We start from the raw sequence: 24,001 nt of genomic DNA, 5'->3' as shown, positions 1-24,001 counted from the left end.
ACAATACTATATGACTATGAATTCTCTTTCTTTTGTTGGGCAGCATTGTTTCTTAGTATTTATCTGAATAGTTCTGGTGGGATGAAGCTAAATACAATTTATTTCATAAAGCCTGCAAACATGCAATTTTGCCTGTTGCTAGTGGTTAGGGAAGGGCTGGGTCAAAAATCTGACAGTTGTAAAGCTTGTTCAACTTAGTATGTTTTTATCTTTTTTCTGAACAAATCAATATCTGTTGGAAATAGCATAATAATTTCCCTCAAATTGAATACTTGCCATCCCAAAGGGAGGCATATGCCTGTTAGCCAGTGGGAAAACATTTCTTATCAGGAGAACACATTGTGTTACATTTCAAAAAAACTGAAAAGACAACTTCATTTAAATCTTACCTGATTTAAATCCTAACATGAGAACTTCCCTCTAAATTCACATGCAAAGTGATAGTTCATATAACCAGGCAAGTCCTCAGTCTGATTTTGTCTTAGCAGGGCTAATCTTGACCATTTATTTTGATGGCAAAAAGTCATCAGGATTTTGTTCTTGCTGTTCTAAAGAATATTGTCATCCTACAGGCATCTGTAGTTTTTACTGACCAGGAAATGGCCACAGTGAGGACCACGTAGCTCCTCATGAGTCGAGGAGCATGAGAGCAAGCCCACGCAGCTACCTTGACCCAGTGAAGCCCAGAGGAGTGGAGCTGCTTGGCCACTAGCCTAATCAGTGCTCTTGAAAAAGTGTTACGGGGTATTTAACGTGAAGAATAGAGACTTTGTTCTCTGAGTGCAAATGAAACAATTTCTGGTGTGACAAACAGATCTGTTGCGTTTCTTTACATTTCTTAGTACGAAATGTACTTTATGGCCATATGCAGTCTGCCTACAGAAGAAATTTTGCTCTTAATCCAACCTTGCCCTGTCCATGAGCACATGAGATTGCAAACAGTGCTGCCTTGGTGGAAAAGTGTTAAAGAGGGCCAGTTCATGAAAACCACAGTACTCTAGTTTCCTCTTTCTTTTGGGAGAGCGTATGTCTGACTCCACTGAAGACAATGGCAGCTTTGCTGGACTTTTACAAGGCTGGCATCATTCAAGCTGGATATCTGTCTGACTGCTGAAGTGGTGTAATGATAAACAAGGAAAACAAGGAATTGATGAAATTTGCCTTTTTGCTATGTGTGGGAAGTAAGGAAGTGCTGGGTTGACTAATTAATTACAAGTGGAAAGATTCTACCTACCTGCAGTTACTTAGAGTGCAGACTCAAGTATTCAGTGTGTGGAAATCAGATTGATTTCCGTGATGGAGAGAAGAAAAGGACTGGTTGCCCACATAGTCCAACTGATAGTACTTTGCCAGTAAAAAGACACAGCAACTCTTCCAGCTTGTAGATGGTAGTCATGGGTTCCTCTCTCTCAGAAATTATATGGCTGAGTGATGTCTACAACTTCCAGGGATGCTTTCTATCCCAGTGTGCGGATGAAGCCACTAGAAGTCTTTCAGATACTAGTAGATAGAATGAAACTGCAAGTATATAAATTTCTGCCTATGTAAATATTTTAGTGACAAAAACTGGCCCTGTGGTTCTCTAGAGAGGCAGTTCCCAGCTGGGGAGGTAGCAGTAAGTCTTGGAGAAGAGGGAAGGAAGATAAAGGGTGGGAAGAGAAAATAAATGGCAGTCCCTGGGAAGGGAGGCTGAGGAGCTGGACCTGGTGAAGCCCACAACATTGCTTGGTTTTCAGGCAAGACTATATTATAAATAGGTGTGGAAAACCGTAGACGCAAGGAGAGGTAGTGGGGTTTCTTCGTATTGAGGCACTGTATTAGTACTCTGTTCATTAATTTGGACTTTACTGTACTTACTTTGCATTGCAAACACAAAAGAGCAAAAAACATGTAGCAAGGATCTCGTAACCTAAATGAAGAGATACTTCATTGAGATGCATGACTGTAAAGCCAGGTACAAGTTAGCATATTGAATAGAAAAGCTAGCTTCTTGTATAACATAAAAACATCAGGATTCCTCATTGTTGTTAATGAAAATGCTTGGTAACACAATCTGTATGGCCTCTGGGGTGTAGTAACAATTTTGATTAACATACTATTTTCTCATGTTCTTTTATAAAAAATTCCTTTCATTAGGAGAGGGTCCTCTGGAAGGAAAAAAAACCCCACCATAAATCTCAAACTTTATCAACTGGAAAGTAAGTCTAGAAAAAGAAACCCAGTTCCCTGAAGTATGTTCTTGTGCTCAGTAACTTTTTTTGTCCCCAAATGAATTAAATTTAGTCCCTTTTTTGTATCCAGATCAAATAGGTATGATATTTTATCTCTGCAATAGATCAATTATTTGCACTATTTATTCTCAGGCAGGAGCTTGTAGAGGACTGTTGGGCAAAATTTGGCTTTTTGAGGCGACATTCTATTGGGGGTGGCAGGTTATTTTTACATACATATAAGCACCAAAGTGTACACAGCAATGGATTCAACTATTTAGTAGTTACCAACATCTGCTTGATGACACAGTGTGAGAGATGACCACCCATAATTGCATTATACATAGGTATCCAGGGTAATCAAATATTTAACCTACCAATAACAAACCTTCTGAACAGGAAGGAAGGAAAAGATCATTCACATAAGCTTCAGTCCCAGTGGACGCAGTGTCCTCATTTAACGTCACTGACCTGGCAAGAGGTTACATGACAATTTTATCAGCTAAGGATACAGGAGAGAGAATTTTTAATCCGTTCCACATTTGTTAGTGTGACCAACAAGAGGAGGTGGATGCTTGAATGGGAGTCATAATTGTACAGATGTTGGGGCTGACTGCTGTGCTGCACAGGTGTGTGAAATCAGAATTAGAGATAATGAGAAGGAAGTGAAATCTGGAGAGCAGGGTACAACATACACGGAGTCCTGCACTGGAAAGTGCAGTGTCTGTGCTGTTCCTACAGGTAACCAGAACAAAGGTGAAATACACGAATATGTACATATTCATCTAATTCCCATGCTGGAAATTTTAGCTCAGCCCATGCCTCCAACAGAGTAGTCTTTATTTCCCTTTTTTTAAATTCTTTTGCTGAGAATACCAGTATTACTGTAGCTTGTTTGCATATGTCTTCCCAGAAAAACATGAAGGAAAAGTATGAATCAAAGGAACAGAAAAGGTAAAGAGCAGGGCCCTGTGCTCTCAAAGCTGAGCTGGAGGTGCTCAGTTACCCAATTTTCTGCTCTGTTTAGAAAGGGACAAAAAAGAAAGAACAGACTCTGCATTGATGCAGTCTCCATCTGGAAGGAGTGTTAGGACGGCTGGTGCATTGGAGATCCTGTGAATGATCACTGCTGTTCTGCCAGCTCTGAAAGGAGGGAACGAAATAAGATGCTCTTTCTCTGCTAGACCAGTTTCAGCTCCCAGGCCTGAACTAGTGTGCATCAAACACGTTTGGCATACAGGATTTCAGGAACTATTCCTGCTTTCAGAAATACATACAATGCTTTGTCTTCAAATCCAAAGAACAGATCTTTGCTCATGTGGTTTATTCCACCTGCGAGTTCATTCTGAAGATACGTTTTCCTCTCTGCTTGAGATTTCCTTATTTTCATGGATTTCCACTTCAGCTTGGAAGAATGCTGGGCTAAAGCAATGTAACCTAATTTAAAAAAAAAAAAAAAAAGAAAGAAATTGAGGCTTGCCTTAGCTTGTGGTCATTCAGTTATCTTTCATTATAATGTGTAGATATGTGTGTTTATAAATATGAACATTTATGTAGGAACTATTTATAAAAAGCGAGCATTCATTAGAAACTCCATTTAGAACATGACTGTGGCTGAGCACTGGAACATGTTGTCCAGAGAGATGCATTTTTTTGTATCTTCAGACATTTTCAGACTTTAGTAGGACAGAGCCATGAACAATCTGGTCTAGCTCTGAAGTTAACCGTGCTGAGCAGAAGGTCCCTCCCCAGCTCAGTTTGTCTATTACTCTTTATTCCATGTTACAAAAAGAGGTATTAAACTGGGCTTCAGCATCCAAAGCAGTCTTTATACTGTGTTCAGCCCTGCTGATGAGCTGGAATTGTGGATGATGCAGCCGTGCATCTTCTGTATGTTGCACGTGTTAGAATGAAAGTACCTCCTAAAAAGATGTAAACTGTCATCATTTGTCACGTCAGAAATCTGTGCAAAATTTAAGGCCAAGTGTTTCACCTAATGTGAGTCAATCTGTCCAAACCAAGAGAAAGATGGAGAGCAATGAAGCAGAATTATGTTTAAAATTACTGAAAGTATTTTAACTGAATATATGAAAAATATGAAAATAAATGAAACAAATGAAAAATACTGAAAGTATGTCTGTGTGTAAAACATCATACCCTTACTGTCAAATGCTTCTGAAACTTCTACAAGTAGAAATAAGCTTAGGATGTCCTGCCATGTTGAGAGAACTGTGAGATTCATCTTTGTTAAACAGCAGCTCAGTGATTTGGTATGAGTGTCACTGGTCCCATGCTGTTGCCCATGCCTAGCTATGGCTGGATGCAGTTGTGCAGGAATAAGGCTGGCCCAGGTTCTGGTTCTTATAGCAGTAACTGCAAGTGGTGCAAGTTGTCATACAGCTGTGAACTTGTCAAAAACCAGCAATAAATATTTTAATTATGTGGGCAATGTTTACATGTGTTAACATGTCATTCCTTTGCTTTTTTACACAATAACTCTCTAGAGTAAAATTTTCTTGGTTAATGCCCTTATCATGGAATGTTTTGGTGTGGGTTTCTTTTAGCGGCATTTCGGAGTTCATCATAGGCTTGATTTATAGGTTTTCTCTATCAGAAGTGTGCTTCGCAGTCCCAGCCATGCAGTTGTCGGATCTGGGGGACATGCTGGAGCATGTCATACTTTCTGGCCCAGCTTCCTTTCCTTAGAAACCCGGCACAGGGGAACAGTGTGGAAGAGGAGAATGTGGAGTGTACTCTCAGGCCAGTGTGGAGCTGGGATACACCCCAGGACAGCGCTACCCTAGCAGCGGGACAGTGCTTCCAGATCCCACAGCACAAAACACAGATAAGGAGCATAAGGCAACAGTCTCATTCTCACGTCTCATCTTAACACAGCTGATAACAGAGGTGATGGATAATTTGTTAAGGCATGCCATGGTTGACATTAGTGCTTTTCCTAGTGGACCTCAAAGCTCTTTCCCTCTGCCAGAAGTTTGTTTCATGTATAGTCGTGCTTTTGGTCCCATCACAGCCAGAGAGAAGATGTTGTAATACACTTGCATATGGCAAGGCAGCTCAACAGTTCAAGTGACTTTAGCTTGTCTCAGTGGAAATAAATGGTGCAGTAGAGTCATTGTCAAAGATGTGGAGGGTATTCTGTTTGCCAGCCACCCAGGGCAGGGATGTAAGAGCACAGGAATGGCTGTACAGAGCCAGAGCAGAGGATCCTCTTGCCTGGGGCTCTGCCTCCAGCAGCAGCCAGCAGTGGACACTTAGGACAGTGCATAACAGGGCAAACTTAACCATGCTCCTACTCCTGTCTGCTCCCAGTGAGATTTCCCACCATCTCTAGCTCAGGCGCTTTCTGAACCAAATGTATTCAAATAATCTCTTATCTGTGTCTTGTTTACCCATGTGATTTTCCCATTTAATATGTGTACTGTTTGTGTATGCTGCCAAATTCCTCCTTTCTTTTTTGATAAAAAGTATAATTTCCAGTATAACATCACCTTAAAGTACATTGATTGAAGTAACTACCACTAATAAAAGAGTAGTACATATTTTTCTTTTATGATCCCCTTAAGTACTGCTTGATATGTTTTAATGTCTAACATTCCTAAGGCAGATGTTTGCCTTTCATGAAACATTAATTAGAATCTAAGGATCAAAGAGGAGAAAAAATACATATGTATATATGCATGTGCATCTGTTTGTGAGCAGGAGACAGTAGAAACTTTGTATTAAAAAAAGAAGTAAGTAAATATTTGAGGGGAAGACTTTATCAGGCGATTACACTTATTTTTAAGCATATTAAAGCAAAACCACTACTATGGCTTTATGTAGGATGATTTGGGCATCTCACTACTAGGTGAAGTTTTATAAATTAATGAAAAATAATCCATACCATATTTCTTAATGGTTTAATATTTAGTGTTTATAAGGATACTTTCACCTGATACTTTCCTGAGTGGGAAGGTAGCATTATACAAGCTATCAGAAAATGAAATTACATTATGTGAAAAACTACTACAAAAGAAAGTAATTGAGAGCTGGAAACTGAGAAATGTGATTCAATTCCCCTTTTCAAAAACACATAGAGTACCCATATAATTCCTGTTGGCAAAGGCATTGGGAACACAGTCACACATCGTCCCTGCTTCCAACCGTCCTTGACAGGGAGCTGCACTGTGAGTTGCGTGTGGTCACTGCTGTCCCACTTCACCCAAAGGAGGACCGACAGGTGCCGTGGGTTTGCATGAGCATGCTGCTTGATGTGCTGTGGGGGTGCTGTCCCACCACTGGATCCAAAGACCAAGATTTTAAAAAATAATGCAGAAGGCTCAACTTATGCCCATAGTTATTCACATAAGAGCTCTAGCTTCTGTAAATGCTAACTGGCCAAAGCCCATGATCTTTCTGCAGCCCAGGTTATCTTTAAATGCAGAACAAATGTGCTAGAGATCCAAGGATTTTCTTCAACTGCTCGTTACCATCCGAATGCAGACATGTATATATACTCCAGTTTTCTGCTATTATTTCATTTGACTGCCCGTTTAGTTACTATGACTTACAGGTTGGCCCAGAAGCCTTGCACGTCTCATAAAGTAAAGATTCACATTGCTAAATTTATACACTATTTGTATATTTGGATATTATGTATTTATATCTTTTTTCCCTTTGAAAGTAGAAAAACTAAATACCCAGATGTCCAAAATTGGCTTGGCGTTGAGATATGAGTGTTGCCTGTTGCTTCTGTCCTGTACTGCCAAGGCACATTGTCTGTCACCTCCTAAGTATTTAGCATGGTAATATCTCCCAATTTTTGTTTTCAGCCTATCTACTTATATTTTTATTTTTATGTATGTTACATATACAAGTATCACAAGAAGAAGTTTTGTTGTGGAGCAAAAGGTGGATTTTCCAGTTGTTCCTTGTGTTGATTGGTTATGTCCGTGTTCTTGATTTCTTCATAAAAATTATAAATTTCTGTAAAAGTTGTGTCATTGGTGTTAGTCACAACCAGTTGCCACTGTAAGGGATGATGACCCTTGGCCCATCCTTTCCCATGTGTCAGTGCAGATACTTGGCAGGCACCGCTATTTAGGGAGTTAAACCAGCAAAAGCAAGCAAGCTGCTCAGGTTATTTTTTGCAGAATTGACTTTCCGTCATTGTGGGTCCCTGAACTGGTTTGCTGCAGGACCAGACAACTGCCAGTGCCAGCAAAAATGGAAAGCAACTGGAGCAGGACTATCCTGATATGCCATCTTGGCCAAATCACGTTCTTCAATAGCCCAGAGCCTGAGAAACGCAAGAGGACCACAGCTCACGTTATGCCTACCTTGTGGGACACGCTCTGGCCTGCCAAGCCCCTCATCTGAGCTGAGCAGATGCCACACGGGGTTGAGCCCAGTCTGGTTCTCCTTCTTATGGTAGCCAGAGTGGAGGGGACACAGCTGATACGTGCCCAGGTCTCACCCCAACAGGCAGTTGGTGTCTGGTTTTAGCAGTCGTGGACTACTGTTAAGGTGCAGCCATTAAGTCTCTCATTTAACTACAGGGCCAGCTAGGGAGGAAGGTAATACAGTACGAGCGCTGTAAAGGTTGAATGGTTAAGCTGAGGGGAGCTTTGGATACAGGTTGGTCTGTACCTGTTGGCCCTGGGTCACTGTATTTTCCATGAGGTCTTTTGCAAGGCAGGCGGCAGATGTAGCCAGAGACTGAGCTCATTGCGGAGGGGCCAAGGAAGAGTAAAGGTGGCAATCACAAGGACAAAAACGCAACACTGGGGCACTGTTTGTACAGCAAAAAGCAAAGCGTGGCTTGCTGCACGTCACTGGCTTCCTGCTGACCGTGTCAGCCAGCTCTGGCCCAGCTTGCAGGGAGGCCAGCAGCACCAGGAAGTTCATCCTTTGGTGGCCGAAGGTAACACCGCATGTTTGCCACAGGACGAGAGCACGTGAGCCGGCTGTCGGAGCAGCCAGCGTGCAGTGACTTGTCACCGCATGATGCATCATTGGTTAGTTGCAGCACTGAACACAGTTCAAGGCTTGAATAAACATACCATGTTCCCTGGGCAGCTCTGTTCTGCTCAGAAAACAGGGTGGATATATAAAAAACCACTTGGGCCAAGGGTCTTTCACAGTGTATGTGTAGAACGGAGGCAAAACACCTAGAAGGTTATGGGCAGCATTTGTAGAAAGGAAAAACAATCGTGCATTGCCAGGGTTGTTAAATCCCTGTCACATGCAATGCCAATCACGTTCAGCAGAACTTGATGGCCATCTACTGGTGAAGCCCCAGTCTTTGTTTTACTTTCCAGACTTTTTTCCATCAGAGAGACAAGCGTTTTGCTGTGTGTGCACTGTGAAGATGCATGTTTTCACTTCTAGTTGGAAGTAATGCAGCTGAAGTTTTGTAAATCAGCCTAAATGCTCACATTGGTTTCATTCATTTCATGCTGTGAGCGGTGCTGACTACAGGTGTTGCAGCTGTTCATGGAGGCAACCAGCAGTCTCCCAGGATATGTGTTAGTGTAACAGTTTCTACCCTAATATATTATATAATAATGTATAATAAATATATTAAAATATTATTTTTATATATAAATAAAATTACACTGATTTTAGAAATAACAAACTGCAAAGAAATAAACATCAAGCTGACAGGTCAGAACCCAGTTTTCTTCTTTGTTAGTTTATCTTTCATCAAAAATCATCCTGCAATTTCACTGGGATGTTATGTGTGGTGTCAGTCGTGTTGCCAAACCCCACCTTCAGCCTTAAAGACTGCCTGGGATCTTGGCCATTAACAGGAGAACTGGCAGCTCTCAGCTGTTGACATGTTTCCAGGTCTGCACTCTGGGCAGTCTGTGAGGGACACTTACAGTTGAAGAGAGGCTGCTACGATATGGTTTGGGCAGGGAGGGGTGTTGTGTGTGGTTTGGAGGGTTTTTAAAATGTATTTATTTTGCGTGATTTCAAAATACTTTGTAAGCAGAAAGAAAAAAAATGAGTAAAAAATCATAATACCTGTGAGATCCTTGTCATACCCATTCTCAAAATCTTTGTCCATTGTGAGGCCATCGAACAGTAGTTTCTGGAGCCCTGTACTGACCAGAGCCACCTGGCAGAACCCTGATGGCCTTTAAAAGGTGAAAAACATGATTTTGAGGACTATTTTTTATGCCTATGTGGTAAGTGAGGGTATTTTGTAGAAACTGCTGAAGAAGGAGGAGCATGTCCCGTTACCGCTGCATGGCCTAGGGAAAGAACATCAGCAAGTCGACTGAAAGTTGCTGTGAGAGGGACTAACCTCGGAAAGCTCAAAAAAAGGCCTTGTGCTCTTTTTAGGGCTTCCTGTGGTATCTCCATCTAAAAAAAATCACACAGCTTTTGTAAGATTACAACAAAGCTGGTGGTGTCAGGTAGGATCTGGCTCCTTTTCTGCCAGTGAGTGTCTGCACTGTGGGGTCCCCCTGCACCGTGGAAGTGTGTCAGAGGGAGATCACCTTGGAGGTGTGCTCTCACTTGCCACATCAGCCTCCTCTGCCGGTTAGTTTGTCATTTAGCCTGCGCTGCTGCAAAGGGAAGGTATTGAGGTTACATTGCTGGTTCGAGCTGATGGTAACTTTTTTACTCAGCACACTGAGGAAGCAATGGCTGTGAAGGTCTCGGGGGCTGGTGTCAATGCATGTCACCTTCTGTGGCCTTATTCGGTCATTTTCCTTGGCGTGGAATTAGAAAGAGGGATCAATCCAGCTAAGAAGCAGCAGCAGTGATCATGTGCCACCTGTGCAGCACTGCTCTAGGCCACCCTCTCCTGTATAAATATCCAGGAAAGCACAGAGCAGTTCCCAGCAGTGAGGTCACTTTCTTGTACGTGACAGCTTTTTACGAGGTGCTGACTCTTCTCAAGGTTCATTTTGTCTCAGGGCTGGAAATTGCAGCAGCATTATAAGCTTGATCCTCCTCCCATTTAAATGAGCTGTACTACCCGGGATCTGAACACCCTCTTACAAAACAGGCTTTTAAGACAGCTCATAAATCACATGCAGAAAAAATGGTGCACAAATATTTATTTTTAAAGATAAAGATCTTCTGGTCTTGAGCACTGGATTTTGTGCCTTCAGTATGGAGCTTTAAGACTTGATTTGCATGTTTGCTTTTTATTTTAGCTGGTGGGGTGTTTAGAAAACACTGGAATAGCGAGACCATTCTCAGTGAATCATGTAACCCAAGACTTCTGTTTTCCCTGAGATGCAAATGCTTAAATGTAATTCCTAAGCCATTTCTGTGACAGCTAAACATACCTCTATTTCTGTCACACAGTTAAAGTGCTGATGTGTCTTACTCTCTTGAGGACTAGTTCTTGGTAGTTAAGGTTGGTATTATAGCCCTCTGTCTATTTTTCTCTCGTATTTCAGAAATACCGCCCACACCCATTTACACACATTGTATTATAGGCAAAAATAGCTAATCTGGAATATTTGTTTGCCTGAAGGTGAGCTGTGACTATATATCAAATGTAAAGAAAAAAAGAGCTGTCAGAAAGACACTACTCCGTTTTTTTTAAAATAGTGCTTTAAATTAAAGTTGTACTGTAAAAATATTTAAACCAGAAGAAAAACGCATCATTTGGACTACGATTAATTCAGGGCTCAAATATTTGTATGCAGAGAATTGGAACATCAGTGACATCACAGGCTAATGGTGCGAGATGCTTTATGCAAAGTTTTAGCCCATTATAAATAGTCCTCAGCAAATTCTGGAAATGTCTACAAGTGAAGTTTATGCCAGAACAGCTATAGCTGTAAGAGCAGTGGCTATTGTAACAGAAGGTTGCAGATTGGTGTTGACAGAGAAGCTTCTCAGCAGGTGCATCAACATCAGTGCTTACAAATGCCCATCTTCGCTTCCCCAAAGGTTCATGCTTACTTCTTTTCGTGGTCAGATTCAGTTTCTTTTCCTCCAGTTCATTTGCATTCAACAGTCACAAATTCTTTCAGGAAAGCCGGAAACGTTCATCTTAAAAAGTTTGAAAGAGCTGGCTGATGAGTCTCTCGGTCATTTACCTTGAATGTCAATAAACCCAGGAATGTGGGGGAAGCCCCAGAAACTTGATGAAGGCCAATGTTGTTCCAGTACTTAAAGTAGCTAAACAGGCTAGTGTAACTGTAGATGAACGTGACTGCTGTGCAGTATAACTGTAATGGGGTTGATAAGGTGATGAATTAATAATTACTTATAGCTGGGTAATATAATTAATGGCAGTCAATGAGGGTTTGGCATACCAGTTTGATAGTAGTGTATGACACAAGTTTATCTAACCAAGGCAAGTGTGTTGTAGCAGGCTTTCTTCAAGTGTTAGACTCGGCTCACACTGTATTTAGAAACTAAAGTAGCATGACTAAATTATATTTTTAATTGCTTAAAATTGGGGTAACTGGTAGGCCTTAGGGCGTTACCGTAAATGGAGTAGCTTCAATGAGCATTCACATTTCTGTGGGGATTGTTCACCGGCCCTGTGCTAATAAACTTCTTGTTTATCTGTGGTCTGAAGGGGAATAGAATTCTTTGACTTGCAGATAATAGACAGAAATGTTAAATAAGAAAATGGAAAAATCACTGCTGCGGGCTGATACGGATCTGTTGGCAACCTGTATGCAAGCAAACAATAAGTGTTCAGCCAAATGCAGGGATCCATACTCCAGATCTGGGTATTGGAAACACTTTCTCATAAAATTTTTCAGGATTTTTATCTATTTAAACTTGTCAAAGAGAAACTATGGAGGCTATATATAAAGTTGTCTAGAAAGCAGGGTTCAGTGAGCTTGGATTTGGATATGTGTAAAATAGAAACAAAGCTCAGATGGTCAGACTACCTGATTATTATCAGGTATTTCATATATACTGATATATATATATATATATATATATATATATCAGCAATATTTCAAGGATCATGGTGTTTTCTCCCGCGGTAAGCACTTCTAAATCATGACTTGAATTATTTCATACTGCAAAATATGTTCTAGTTAAAGCACAGGTTGTTTCAAATATGTGCTGTGGATGACACTGTAGAAAATGAAATATTTAATTAATTGTTAAGTTCACTTCTGATGATCTTTTGAGGCCCAGGGTATACACCATACTCTTGCTTCATTTTTTTGTTTCTGTTCTGTTTTTTAGTTCAATTTCACCATTCAGTATTGAGAGCACAAGGCGTCAGAGAAGGTCTGAGTCTCCAGACTCCAGGAAGCGGCGCATCCATCGGTGTGACTTTGAGGGGTGCAACAAAGTATACACAAAAAGTTCCCACCTGAAGGCTCACCGGAGAACGCACACAGGTAAGACACTGTTGGCACCAGGTACCACAGTTAAGAAAAGCAGGTTCCATTCTGCCTAATTTAGGACCTATTGAGATTGTCATCCTACACTAAGAGCCAAAGGCCTGTACCTAAATAAGAGAGATGTCTGCGAGTGCATCAGCATTGGCATTCTGGTGCAGATCAAGAGCGTGCTTTTGAATTGAATTTCTCTGTCATCCCCAATTCACAGCACAGGAGCAGTGTCAGCACAAACCAGACTTCTTTCAGATAAAACTAAACGGAAGAGTGGGCTCCAGGGACACACCTGCTTTGCTTCAACAATGGGTGGTCATTGCTTGGCACCAACCAGAGCTAGTCTAAAGAAAACCCTCAAGAAGTGCATAGTGTGGACGTGGGTCTTCAGTGCCATTTTTTTCACTCCACAGACCTGCTCTTATTGCTCCTACTTGGTTTTAGAGGTGTAGCCTTTGAATGCTAGGTGCCACTAAATGCCTTCAGTTCTATTCAAGTCTAAAGTCAAGACCTCAGTATTTCTTTCCAGAGGCTTTCAGAGACACCTACCATGTACTACAGAGGGAAGACAGTTACTTTATGAGAACAGATTGCACTAAGGTCCCTACAACAGAGATGCAGGAGGGGTGCCTAGATGAGCTGGGTCTCATTCAGTGATGATAACACTTAACAATCAGTACCTGGTATCCTTATAAACTTTATGGTCCAGTACTAGTCTACATGACGTGCGTGTAAAGGTAGCTGAAGCAATGATGTGTAATGGCTCCTATTTTGTGGATAAACTCGAGTGCAGCAAGTTGAAGTCATCAAGAGCAATTTAAAAGGGGGTTGCTTGGATGGCTAGAAAGGCAGTGGACAGAATGCTCTGAATTCCAGTGCTGTTCCTTACTCTGCTGTTGATTTGCTTAAATTAAACTTACTGATCTCCCTGCTCTTAACGTACTTCAGCATTCTTGTAACTCCTTGGATAAGAGATGGTGTTTATCCAGCATGTAGCACAATGTTGTTCTTTGCTGAGAATCTGCTGGCACATTCTGTGGTGTGATGTACTCCAAAGAGTCTGAGATACTGTTTTAAAAAATTAAGTGATGGCTTCTACATTTCTAATGAGGCCATGTCTCCATCACTCTTTCCAACGTGTCTTTTGGTTGGTAGGACTTTTGTTGAGAGGAATACTGAACAAGGCTCCCATCTTAATATCCCCTACTAAACCAATATCTGTAAGGTAAGAGTCCTTCCTTAAGCAGCAGAAATGTTTTGGTAATCTGGGAATTTCATTGCATTTCCCTCCAGGCCAGTTATTCTAGTTTCTTCATATTTTCCTATTAATGCTTGCATCTTCTCCTCTCTCTTGATTTATCATGTCTTGTCTTAATTCTTTTTTTCCTCTTCCCTGTTCTTTCCCATCTTCAGTGTGGTCTTTCACCCCTACCCTTCCAATATATTTTATATAGCCTTACCCTTTCACCTTGTTCTCTGTCATTCTTGTTTTACTTCTCTTATCCCAATCTGACCCTACTCTGTCACTTTCCTTCTCCCCACCCTGATTTCTAATTTTTTTCCTATTCTTGCTGTATCTCTTTGAGCATTATATCTGTAGCAGATGAGAAGGCGGAGAGGCCAGTAGAGGCATGAAAACAGTAGACTGTTTGGTTTGAACCAAAAATACCACTTATGTGCCTGTACCACAGGGGGGGTCAGTCACTCTTTTCTAGCCTGCAAGACTGGTGAGCAGCCCAGGAGTGTAAGCAAGGATCACGCAAGGAGCTCAGTTACAAAACTAGATGCGTACAACCTCAGAAATGTCACACGCAATTTAGCCCAGAAAAACAGAAGGTTCTTCTCTGCCGTGACATCTTAGAACACCGTGTATCACATTTGTCATGAGTCTGTAATTCATTAGTGATCTCATGGCAGACCAGCGCTTGCAGGTAACGCACCCAAATCAGGCTTAGATAGTGTGCACCACTGAATCTCAGGCTGTGCACTCAGGGTACTCAAAACTAGGCACTAAAGGCTTGAAATGGTGTTGCTAATTACAGCTTTTGCAGCTGTAACTCTCCAGCAGCATGAAGGGAGTTTCTGTACCTGCTCTAATCATAGGATCCATCTCCCCAGCCTTGGTTCCCTGACAGCTGGGTGTCTAGGCTATGCTATCTGTCTGGGATCTCTGGGTAGTCAAAGAGGGATTGGCACCTCTGGGGCGCGTTATTCCCTCTTCAGGTAGACCCAGGGATTGGCTTGCAAAGGTGCTTCTCTTTCACTGCTGAGAACAGAGGAAGCCCTGATACCTACCGGGCTGTTAGCTGGCTGAAACGAATCCCCAGCCCTTTAAAAGACAGCTGCCTGAAATATTTTGCAGTCGTGTTGGATGTTGGTTTACTCTGTCAGGGAAAAAAGAAAAATAACATAAACCTTCATAACATAACCAAAAAAACTTCATTCAGCTGTTAACTGCTTTAGGTTGGCATGTCTTCATGCCTGCTGCAACGTAAGAAGTGTAGTCTAGAGAAGGTAAGCGCTGAATTTAGCCAATAGATCCAGTGAGGAAATCTGTATTGTGCTGTTAAAATTAACTGTGTTTTACAGAACACTTCTCAGGTCTTGGTAAGCAGTTGGTATATTCAGACTTCATATAGCATTGGCCATGAGCATATTCTATGTATTAATCTCATCTTAATTTTTTTATCTTGGCCTTTATTTTTGCTTCAGGCAAAAGAAGTTAATTATTCACATATGACCCACAGTAATTAGTGCAGTTTTGGATAAGTATAAATGAAGTATGACAGCTATACACGCAAGGGTGAGCAAGTTTCAGTAGGAAACTTTCTGAGAAAAGATCACAGAAACTCGGCATTGCATAATCTGGACTCTTTTTTTTTAAGGCAGGCTGATCTCGCTGACAATTGTTTGTCATCCTAAGCAGGATGTGTTTGAGAACTTTTTTTTTTTTCTTCATTTACTCCATGATCTTAAAAGTCCTTTCCAACTTAACATGATTCTGTACGCATAGCCATTGAAACATTCGCAGTCATTTGGTTACAGGAGGAAAAACAATGCGTTACTTTGACAGGATGAGCAGCTTTGTTGGTTGGAAGGTATTACTTCTTATACTTCTTTTATTTAAAAATGAAAAAAAAAAAATATGTACGGTAACAGTTGCATTTAATTCTACTCGAGTAACTCCTAGGTTTTTGAAGTATGCTATTGTCTAGCTCCCCAGTACTTCTCACTCATCTCCTCAAAATGTCTGGTGCTGGTGTGGGCATGGAGTCCACTGGGGGGCGAGCTTGAATTACCGATCATCTCTCCGACTAGAAAAACGGCAAGTGAAACCCGTAATAGTTAGAGCATGTAATAAATCACAAGCACGGGTATTAAATTTCTCTTTCTAGTATCAGCTTCTTGTTGTTGTTTTGCCAGATCGTCAAATAAAGCTATCAGGAGGTATCGGGTGTGATGGAGAGCCTTCGGGGCTCACAGGCAATCTTGCAGCTCAGGTTTATCAACTCTTTCTGCAAGGAGAAGCTGTGAGAAATTGGCTCACCGGAGTTGTGTTGCGTTAGTTCTGCTTCAGTGAACTTACATAAAATTACTAATGTGTGACTCTACAAAAGGCTAATCTTTAAAAATGGGAAAAGCAGCAGCCCTGGGTTGCATTCCCAGTCTGTGTATGCCTGCGTTGCACTTGGCATAGGTGGTGGTGTCAGCCGCAGGAATAGGGAAATCTGTAAGTGCTGTTCCCAGTGAGGTCTGCGCCCATGCAGCCCTAAGTGGGACTTGCCTTCTTCAGTTTGCTGGTTTTACTTCGAAGATGGAGAGCTGAACCACCGTAGTGTTATTTTATGATATGTAACAGATATTTCAGGCCTTTTAGACAGTACTAAAGTTGCCATTGACACTTCCAGTGGACAGCTGAGCACTGCAGGCTAGGTAAAGTGGTTCCTTCCACGGTGGTGGGGTTTTTTTCCCCCCATCAAAATTTAATTTAAAAAATATTTATCTCATCGAATTGCCATTTCCTTTTCTACTACTGGTTCATGAAAGATCTACAGACACTGTTCCCTCTGAAGAGAGATGATGACAATCTGATATGTTTTATGTAAATCAGAGAGTCAAATCATGCCTTCTGTTGAGACACTAATACTGGTTATAAAAACTAGACTTTAATAATTGTTCTGTGAAGTTGGTGAAACTGGAAATCACAGATCTGTGAAAACTGTAAAAAGCATTATTTAAATTTCATTATTTTAGGAAAAAACTAACAGACACTTTCATGCTGTGAATTTGAGGACATACATCTTGATCTCCTCTAGTTGACTGAACGTTTCTGAAATGTCAATGGAAAGCTGCAAAGTAGTCAAAAACGTTTGCAATTTCCTTGCTGAATTTCACTTGACTTGTCATTATTTTTCAATCATCTGTAACTATAATGAAAATAGGTTCATAAGCTGGATATGGTGAAGGCAGCAGGACAGAGCCTTATGGTCACAACATTTCTCAGATCAAAGACAAGGCAGTAAAGTCTGGTGAAATACTAGATTTCATTATAGCCTCAATCAACATAATAGTTGTGGATAGAGTGTGTGTATGGAAAGAGAGGACAGGGGAGTCTGTTTCAGGGAGAAATTGGAGGGAAAACAAGAAGACACATCCAGGACTCTTTGGGCTTGTTTCCAGAAAGAATGCAAAGGAGACATTAGAAAGTGAAAACACCTTTCGGGTAGGTAGCAGTGATCATACGAAAAACACACAATCCCTTTTTTATTCATACTGATTTCAGTTGCCTTGTTAATTCATTAAATAATGAAAAACATGATTATCAAGGGATGTCAGGCCCTGGCTGCCAGCTGAGACCCTGGAGGGCAGTGGCTGCTGGCTGTGGGTGCTGTCCCAGGGCACGCATGTGGTGGTAAGCCCGGTCACAGACAAACTGTCCCACAGGCTGACCACATGACTAAAAGGTTCTTCCACTTTTCATCCACAAGCTGCTTCGTCTGCAGTATTCTGTTCTAACCTGAATGAAAGTCCTGTTGGTACCAAAGCTAACTTTTGCATATCATGAGGCAGTTTTCATAGAAATCATCTGACTCCTCTTAAATAGGGAGAGCATGTAAATTTGAGGCATATTATGTAAACTGAAGAGGCAAATTATGCTGTCTGTTAGGGGGCCTGCTGAAGAACACAGAAACTTGAAACATGTGTAATGGGTAGTACCTGTGGAGGATATTTGAAGCTCTTCCCTTTTTTCTAAGTATGCAGAATACACTGGGTGGTGTGAACGTGTCTCAAAGCAGTGCTGGCATGGGAACTGTGACCTGAGAAATCTAACCAGCTATGTTGTCATTTAAAGGGAGTTTTGATTTGTCTTGGATTTCACATCTAAAGTTGCTCACAGCTAAATCCAGTTCTAGCTCATTGTGTCTACCCTCTTACTATATGGAGAAGCCCAAGGAGTTTGAAACACTGTGTGAATTACCCTGAAGAAGTCAATAAAGAAGGAAGATGCCCACTTTAAGGTTGTGTTGGACATATTTTTACGTGAGACTGCTCCCTGTCTCCCATCTCCGTAGGATTTTCTTTTATTATAGGATAATCAGCATCGTGTATTTTTGTGCAACCTCACTTTAGTTGTTAGTTAGAAATTTCTGGAGGAGCGTGGCAGAGTGGCCTTCTAGGGTCAATGGCAGCAAAAGCCTGGGACTTTGCAGTTGGTGTGAAGTAGAAAGGGATTTAGTCTGTGAGTGTAGGGCATCATATAGCCACAGCCGTGGTTTTGCTCCTGCCTTGGAGGGATGGAGGAGGGCAAAAGCTGTAACCAGAGCACCTTCTGTGGTGCTCAGATACGGGGCTGCAACTGCTGCTTTTCATCCAAGAGCCCCAACCAGCACCAGGTCGAAGTCACTCTTCTCAGCGCTGCTGCTGCAGAAGATGTGGGTGCTTCATTAGGCACTTACAGAGGCAGGCTGAATATAGCCCCCAGGCCAGATGAATTTTTTAGTGTTTGGTGCTTTGTCCTTGATCAACGCCTATATCATTCCTGAGAGATGAGAGCAAATACCTTTGCCATAGATGTAATGAAGCCTATTTGTCAGTGTCAGGGGGTCTTCAGCGGCATTACGTGGAGGCAGTAAACATCTCAGAAATAGAGTTTTGTACCTGAGAAAGTAACATTTCCTCCCTGAGATGTTTCTTTATAGCTGGGTTGAGACACTACCCTAGAAGAGGGAAGGCTAGTGAGTACATGGGTGTTTTATTTAGTTTGTGCTTTTTCAAACATTGCATTCCTCTCACTCAGTGTTGCTCCATGTATTATTTTAATATGAGAGGGCCCCTGTCATTAGTCTTTGTTCACATTTTCCTTTGAGCAATTTCAGAGCAGACTTAAGAAGTCAGAGACACCAAAAAAAGTTATTTTTGCTCTGTAAGTTTTGAAACTCTATTCATTACCCGTTGTTTTCTTAAGGTCTGTTTAATGCCTTTTGCTAGCTATGAGCTCCAGAGAGATATTTACAGGTTTGTAAACCTTTCTTTAGGCAGATGTTGGGAGGAAGCAACATTTTTTAAATAATCCTTCTGGATTTGACTTGAACTGTGTAGATTTTTGGCCTACTTTAAAATTAACACCTCTTTGTTACCTACCCTCCAGACCAGACTCGCTCTTCAAAAGCCCAGGTTTTTGTTCTCATGTCCTATGGGCTCCCTAAGCCCTTACCCCAGAGCTCTCCCTCCTCCACGTAAATCTGTCAGGTGAAAACAGCTGCAACAGCAGGTTCACATGCTGTTCCAGAAACTGGGGATTTAAATAAACAAAGCCAATTGAAAAACTAATTTGCTTTAAGTAAAATAGGGGGTTCTATTTGTATTGGGTGATAACTTTTTTTTTTTTTTTTTTTTAAGAAATACCTTCTTTTACTGTTTAAAATTTACTGCCAGTTTCAATAAACAGTAGAGGTTTCCAATGTGGAAACCAGTATATTTCATGGAAGTTTTCATTTCTAGCTTTTCTGCTCTTTCTTCATGCAGTTTCTATTTAGAAGATAAACGGATTATTTAATAAACAGGGCTGCTGAACCCTCAACCTATTCCCATTGATTTGACGGTGTTCACCTTTCAGGACAGAAATATTTTTAAAAGCAGATGTCTGCTGGTGCAATATGTACCAGGGTATAAAGGCAAGCACACCAATGCCATCACAGCCTAGTAATGTGATGTTCAGAAATGAGAACCTCTGGATGTAGTGAGATAGTTGTCTTGAGTCCAGCTACTTACGGGCAGGTGTCCATACCACAAGGAGCTTGTACATCCAGTTCTCTTCCAATAGCCACTCTGTGGAAAGTTAAATGATTTCATTTCTGGCACATTTTGCAAGCTCTGAATTCACCTTACACACAGGGAATCATTCCTCTGCATTGTAGGTCTGATGCTGTGCCGATATGGAAGACTGCCCATGTGGTTACTCCAAGGTACTTTGATGGGAAAGCAAGTCTAATTGCATCTGTGATTGCTTTCAGTCTCCAGGTTATGAAAAATATTTGCAACAGTGCCCCTTGACTTTGTAAATATGGGGTGCGTATGTGTTTTGTCTGTGTGTGGCACGAGGGAATAATGATAATTTCGTTATGCAGAATGAAATTTTCTCTAAGCAAACCATTTAGTACTTAATATTCTACCTCCAAAGAACTGCAGTTCACTTAAGGTCTCAGGCATGATTGTGGCCTACCATGTGTAGCCCTGCAGTGGCATGAAGGCGAGAAAGACCTCTCTACTCCCATTCCCTCCAAAATGCTTTCCCAGATGTTGCACCCAGTTCTGGAGGAGTAAATACATAATACAGGGTTTCCAAGGACGTTAACTCTTGCAGCCTATTCAGTCCTTGACAGAGGGAACAGGAGAGCAACTTGCTGCTGAAATGCCCATTACTGGCGATACCCTGTGTCTTTTGGGAAGTGTGTGGATTTGCTTGTGCACTCCCTGTCCTTTCTAGGGCAGCCTTCGATCGGCAACACAGCCTTTGAGAGTGGAGCATTTCAAAACTGCAAGTAAGCTTCACAAAAGCCTTTGTTTTAATGTTTTATTAAGGGGGGAGGTTCTGCTTTCTTTGTTCCAAGGCTAAAAGGAAACGAGAAGTAGAGCCTGAAAGCTAGTGTTTTCAGTCTTCACTTTTTGCAGATAAATAGGTAGGAGACTGGGGAGATTTTACAAAAGCTTCATGTTCAATGGGAAAGGAAGAAGATCAGATGACATCTCTGTAGGGCAAGGGGTTATTTTCTGCACTTCAGTGTTTTCTCCACATAGGAGATGAAATGTAGTGGTATCTTGGTCACATTACCTCTAATAATCTTTTTCCTTGTCATGTATTTTTGTCAGTTAATTTTTTTCTTTAGTATCGTATATATTTATTCTACTTTTTATGGTGGTAAAAAATGGTATCTCTTCATTTGGGAAGTTTTAATTCCATTCACAACTCATCTGCTTAAATGGGGGGGGGGGGTGTTTTCTAATGTTCTGTTTCTGCAGACAGCCCATTACACCAGGGTCCCGGCCTCTGCTTGAGTCTGACCTCTAGCACAGTGCAAACAACAAATAATCAGTTGTGCAAAACTTTTTTGTTGTTGTTTTTTTCTTTGTTTATTTTATTGGAGGTTTGTTTGTTGTTTTGTTTTTTACAGGTAGTGGAAGGTCTAGCTTTTATACTGAGAAGCGTCATTATTGCTCTTGAGCATAGTGGAGCAATCCCTGGAGCATCCAGGAGGAGTGACAGTAGCAGAATCATGGGCAGATGGAAAGGGAAGTGTCACTTGTTTGGTGTCTGTCTTGTGGTTATGGACCACAGTCACAGAATCACAGAATCACAGAATGGTTGGGGTTGGAAGGGACCTCTGGAGATCATCTAGTCCAATGCCTGCTAGAGCAGGGTCACCTACAGCAGGTTGAACGGAGTTGCATCCAGGCAGGTTTTGAATGTCTCCAGAGGAGTATTGAATGATGGAAATGTGTTTTATTATATTCACAATGACATACATTTACATACATTTTCGATGAAGGAAAGGTGTTTTATTTGGGAAAGCCAGGCTAAAACCCAGGCCTGCAGCACCCAATTAAAGAGAGTCAGTGTGCAGGTCTGCTGGCACCCTCAGTGCAGCTGCCTGCTGATGGACGTACTGATCTCTTGCATCACCTTTCCCAGATAACTTGTTGAGTGAATGCAGCTGTACAAGGGAAAATATCAGCCTTCCCTACAGCATTGGAAGTTTGATAGTTCCCATATATTTGCTGTGGCTGGAGGGAAGGAGAAAGCGTCGTGCCATCTTCCACTACAAATACATATATAAACATACATACATGATAAGTGTATATATGCACTTAACAGATACTAAATATTTATGCATGTACCACATCACTCAGGAAAAATTATCAGGAAGGATAATAAAATCATGTTTGTCATCTACTGTTGGGCTTTGGTCTGGCTTCTGGATTCAGGTGCACAGGAAGAGGCCTTTTACATTTCCAAAAATTGTATTTTTTCTGGTTTTATGGGAGTTAAAATTTTATCATTTTATGTCAGCAATGCCCTTGTCAATGTATGGAACTAATCCTACGTCTCAGAGCGTTAATTCATTTGTATCTCATATAGTACTAGGTATGTCCCACTGTGGGGCAAAGTCTCTGTGCAGAAGCCCAGAAAGAGGAAATGTGGAAAAGAGGCTTCTTGGATTCCCCTTCTTCGTTTCTCTCCTGTGCATGCAGTGACAGAACAGTGCTGAGACTAGCGTAATGGATTTTCCTTCTTAAATTGTGGAGAACTGAATTTTCTAAGTCTGGTCATAAAGGCTTTTTTGCTACAATTTGTATTAAAATAATGGCAAATTGAGGCACCTGTATACCTAGAGGGGCGTGCAGGACAATAGCAGAAGCAGGAGAGGGGTAAGGTTGCTGAACTAGTACTGATCTTGCAGAAGGTGTAAGAAGGGCCAGAATGGCAAGTAAGACCCAAGCTCAGCAATGCAGTGAAATGAAAAGGTAGTTGTGTGTTGTGATGTGGGAAAAGGACTCACACCTGAAGTATCAGAAGTGAAGGCTTTAAGTAATTGGTTCAAGAGCTGCCAAAAGCATGATGAAGTTGTCTTTTGTTTTAGAGTGGAGACTGTCACTGTATTTTTGAATCATTTTGTTCCTGCTTTTCACATGAAAAAATCATGTCCCTGTTATCTGCCTAAGTCAGACTGAGAACAAGGAATAAAAAACCTGAATTTCAAGATGTGTCTCAGGCAGCACAGTATGTTCCTGTTCTGCTTGTAGAAATTGCTTTGCCAGACTTGCTCAATTGATAGAAAACTTTAATCTCTTCCCAGAAAGATATTTTATTTGCATATTTTGACAATACTGGAACACAAAAGTCAAATTCACTATGTTCACCAAAGAGATATAGTGATCATTAACTTGGAAACTTGGAGATCCCAAATGACCTTTAGAAAGGTATCTAAGCAATTAATTGGATATTTTTTTATCAAAATGATTGAAAATACTTCAAACTTTCATAGGGATGAAACTGAGTTCTAGCAGCTTCATTACAGAAAGTAAGGTGGTTCTAATGTGTAAGTCACAGCATTGCTGTTCACTTTCTCTGCAGTTTTGGGAAGGTTGCTGATGCTCACTGTGTTGGTTTTCCTATCTGCAGAATGTACATGATAATTTGTTACACAGCGCTATTACAAAGTCAGACCTTTATGAAGGATTACATTTTAAAAAAAGCTTTATAAGGCACTTTGAAGTTGGAAAGTGCTTTATAAGTGCTCTGATGTTTTTTCATTAAAAAATTATACTAAGAAAAATATCACACACACAAAAAAAAAAGCATTGTCATTTTTCCCTTTCCCTTGTGTCTAAAAGCTAAGCTGCCGTCTTCTCACAGTGCCTGAGGATGCTCATTATCAGATAGTGTTTTTGCTGTAAGAAGATTCTTTTCTGCCTGAAATTGCTTATTTTTAGTAGAAATGCAAAATCTAATGGGCCATCATTTGTGGTTTTCAATTTATGATTTCCCCTTCCAGAGTCCTATCAATATGGGTACAGTGTGACTATCCCATGTGTTTCAGAACAATCCTGGTGTTTGCATGGGAGCTGGAACTGGCTGACATAAATACTACACCTTATATATATTGCATAATATCCTGTAACAGAAACCAAAGTAGGAGTCACCAGGAGATGTCCTCAACCCTGCAAAGCTGCACATCTCTTGACTTTGACTCAAAAATTCAACATCATTGAACACAGGCAGAGGCATGCTTACTGAATGATTTATTTTCTTTTGACTTGATATGGGATAAATCCTTAGGACATCACTGTTTTTATGTGGCAAATACTCCTTCAAGAGTAATGGCAATAGAAACTGTGTGTATAAAGATGTGGCTGTAGATAGCAGGGCTGGGCAGATGCCACCTATTAAAC

At 41.1% G+C, this 24,001-nt stretch overlaps 1 protein-coding gene across 9 annotated transcripts in view; it reads left to right on the top strand.

Moving 5' to 3' along the window:
- KLF12 (KLF transcription factor 12) overlaps window positions 1–24,001 on the top strand; it is a 279,952-nt gene that overhangs the window by 212,195 nt on the left and 43,756 nt on the right. For all 9 annotated transcript variants that reach the window (XM_080374430.1, XM_080374423.1, XM_080374427.1 and 6 more), the window contains one exon: window positions 12,399–12,556. In XM_080374430.1, the coding sequence (XP_080230556.1) occupies window positions 12,399–12,556 (158 nt within the window). The remainder of the gene's footprint in view (window positions 1–12,398; window positions 12,557–24,001) is intronic.

This window comes from Falco punctatus (genome assembly GCF_963210335.1).
Source record: "Falco punctatus genome assembly, chromosome: 2".
NCBI lineage: Eukaryota > Metazoa > Chordata > Aves > Falconiformes > Falconidae > Falco > Falco punctatus.
Note: the sequence above shows the minus strand (reverse complement) of the source record. Positions and strands in the feature narration are given on the sequence as shown.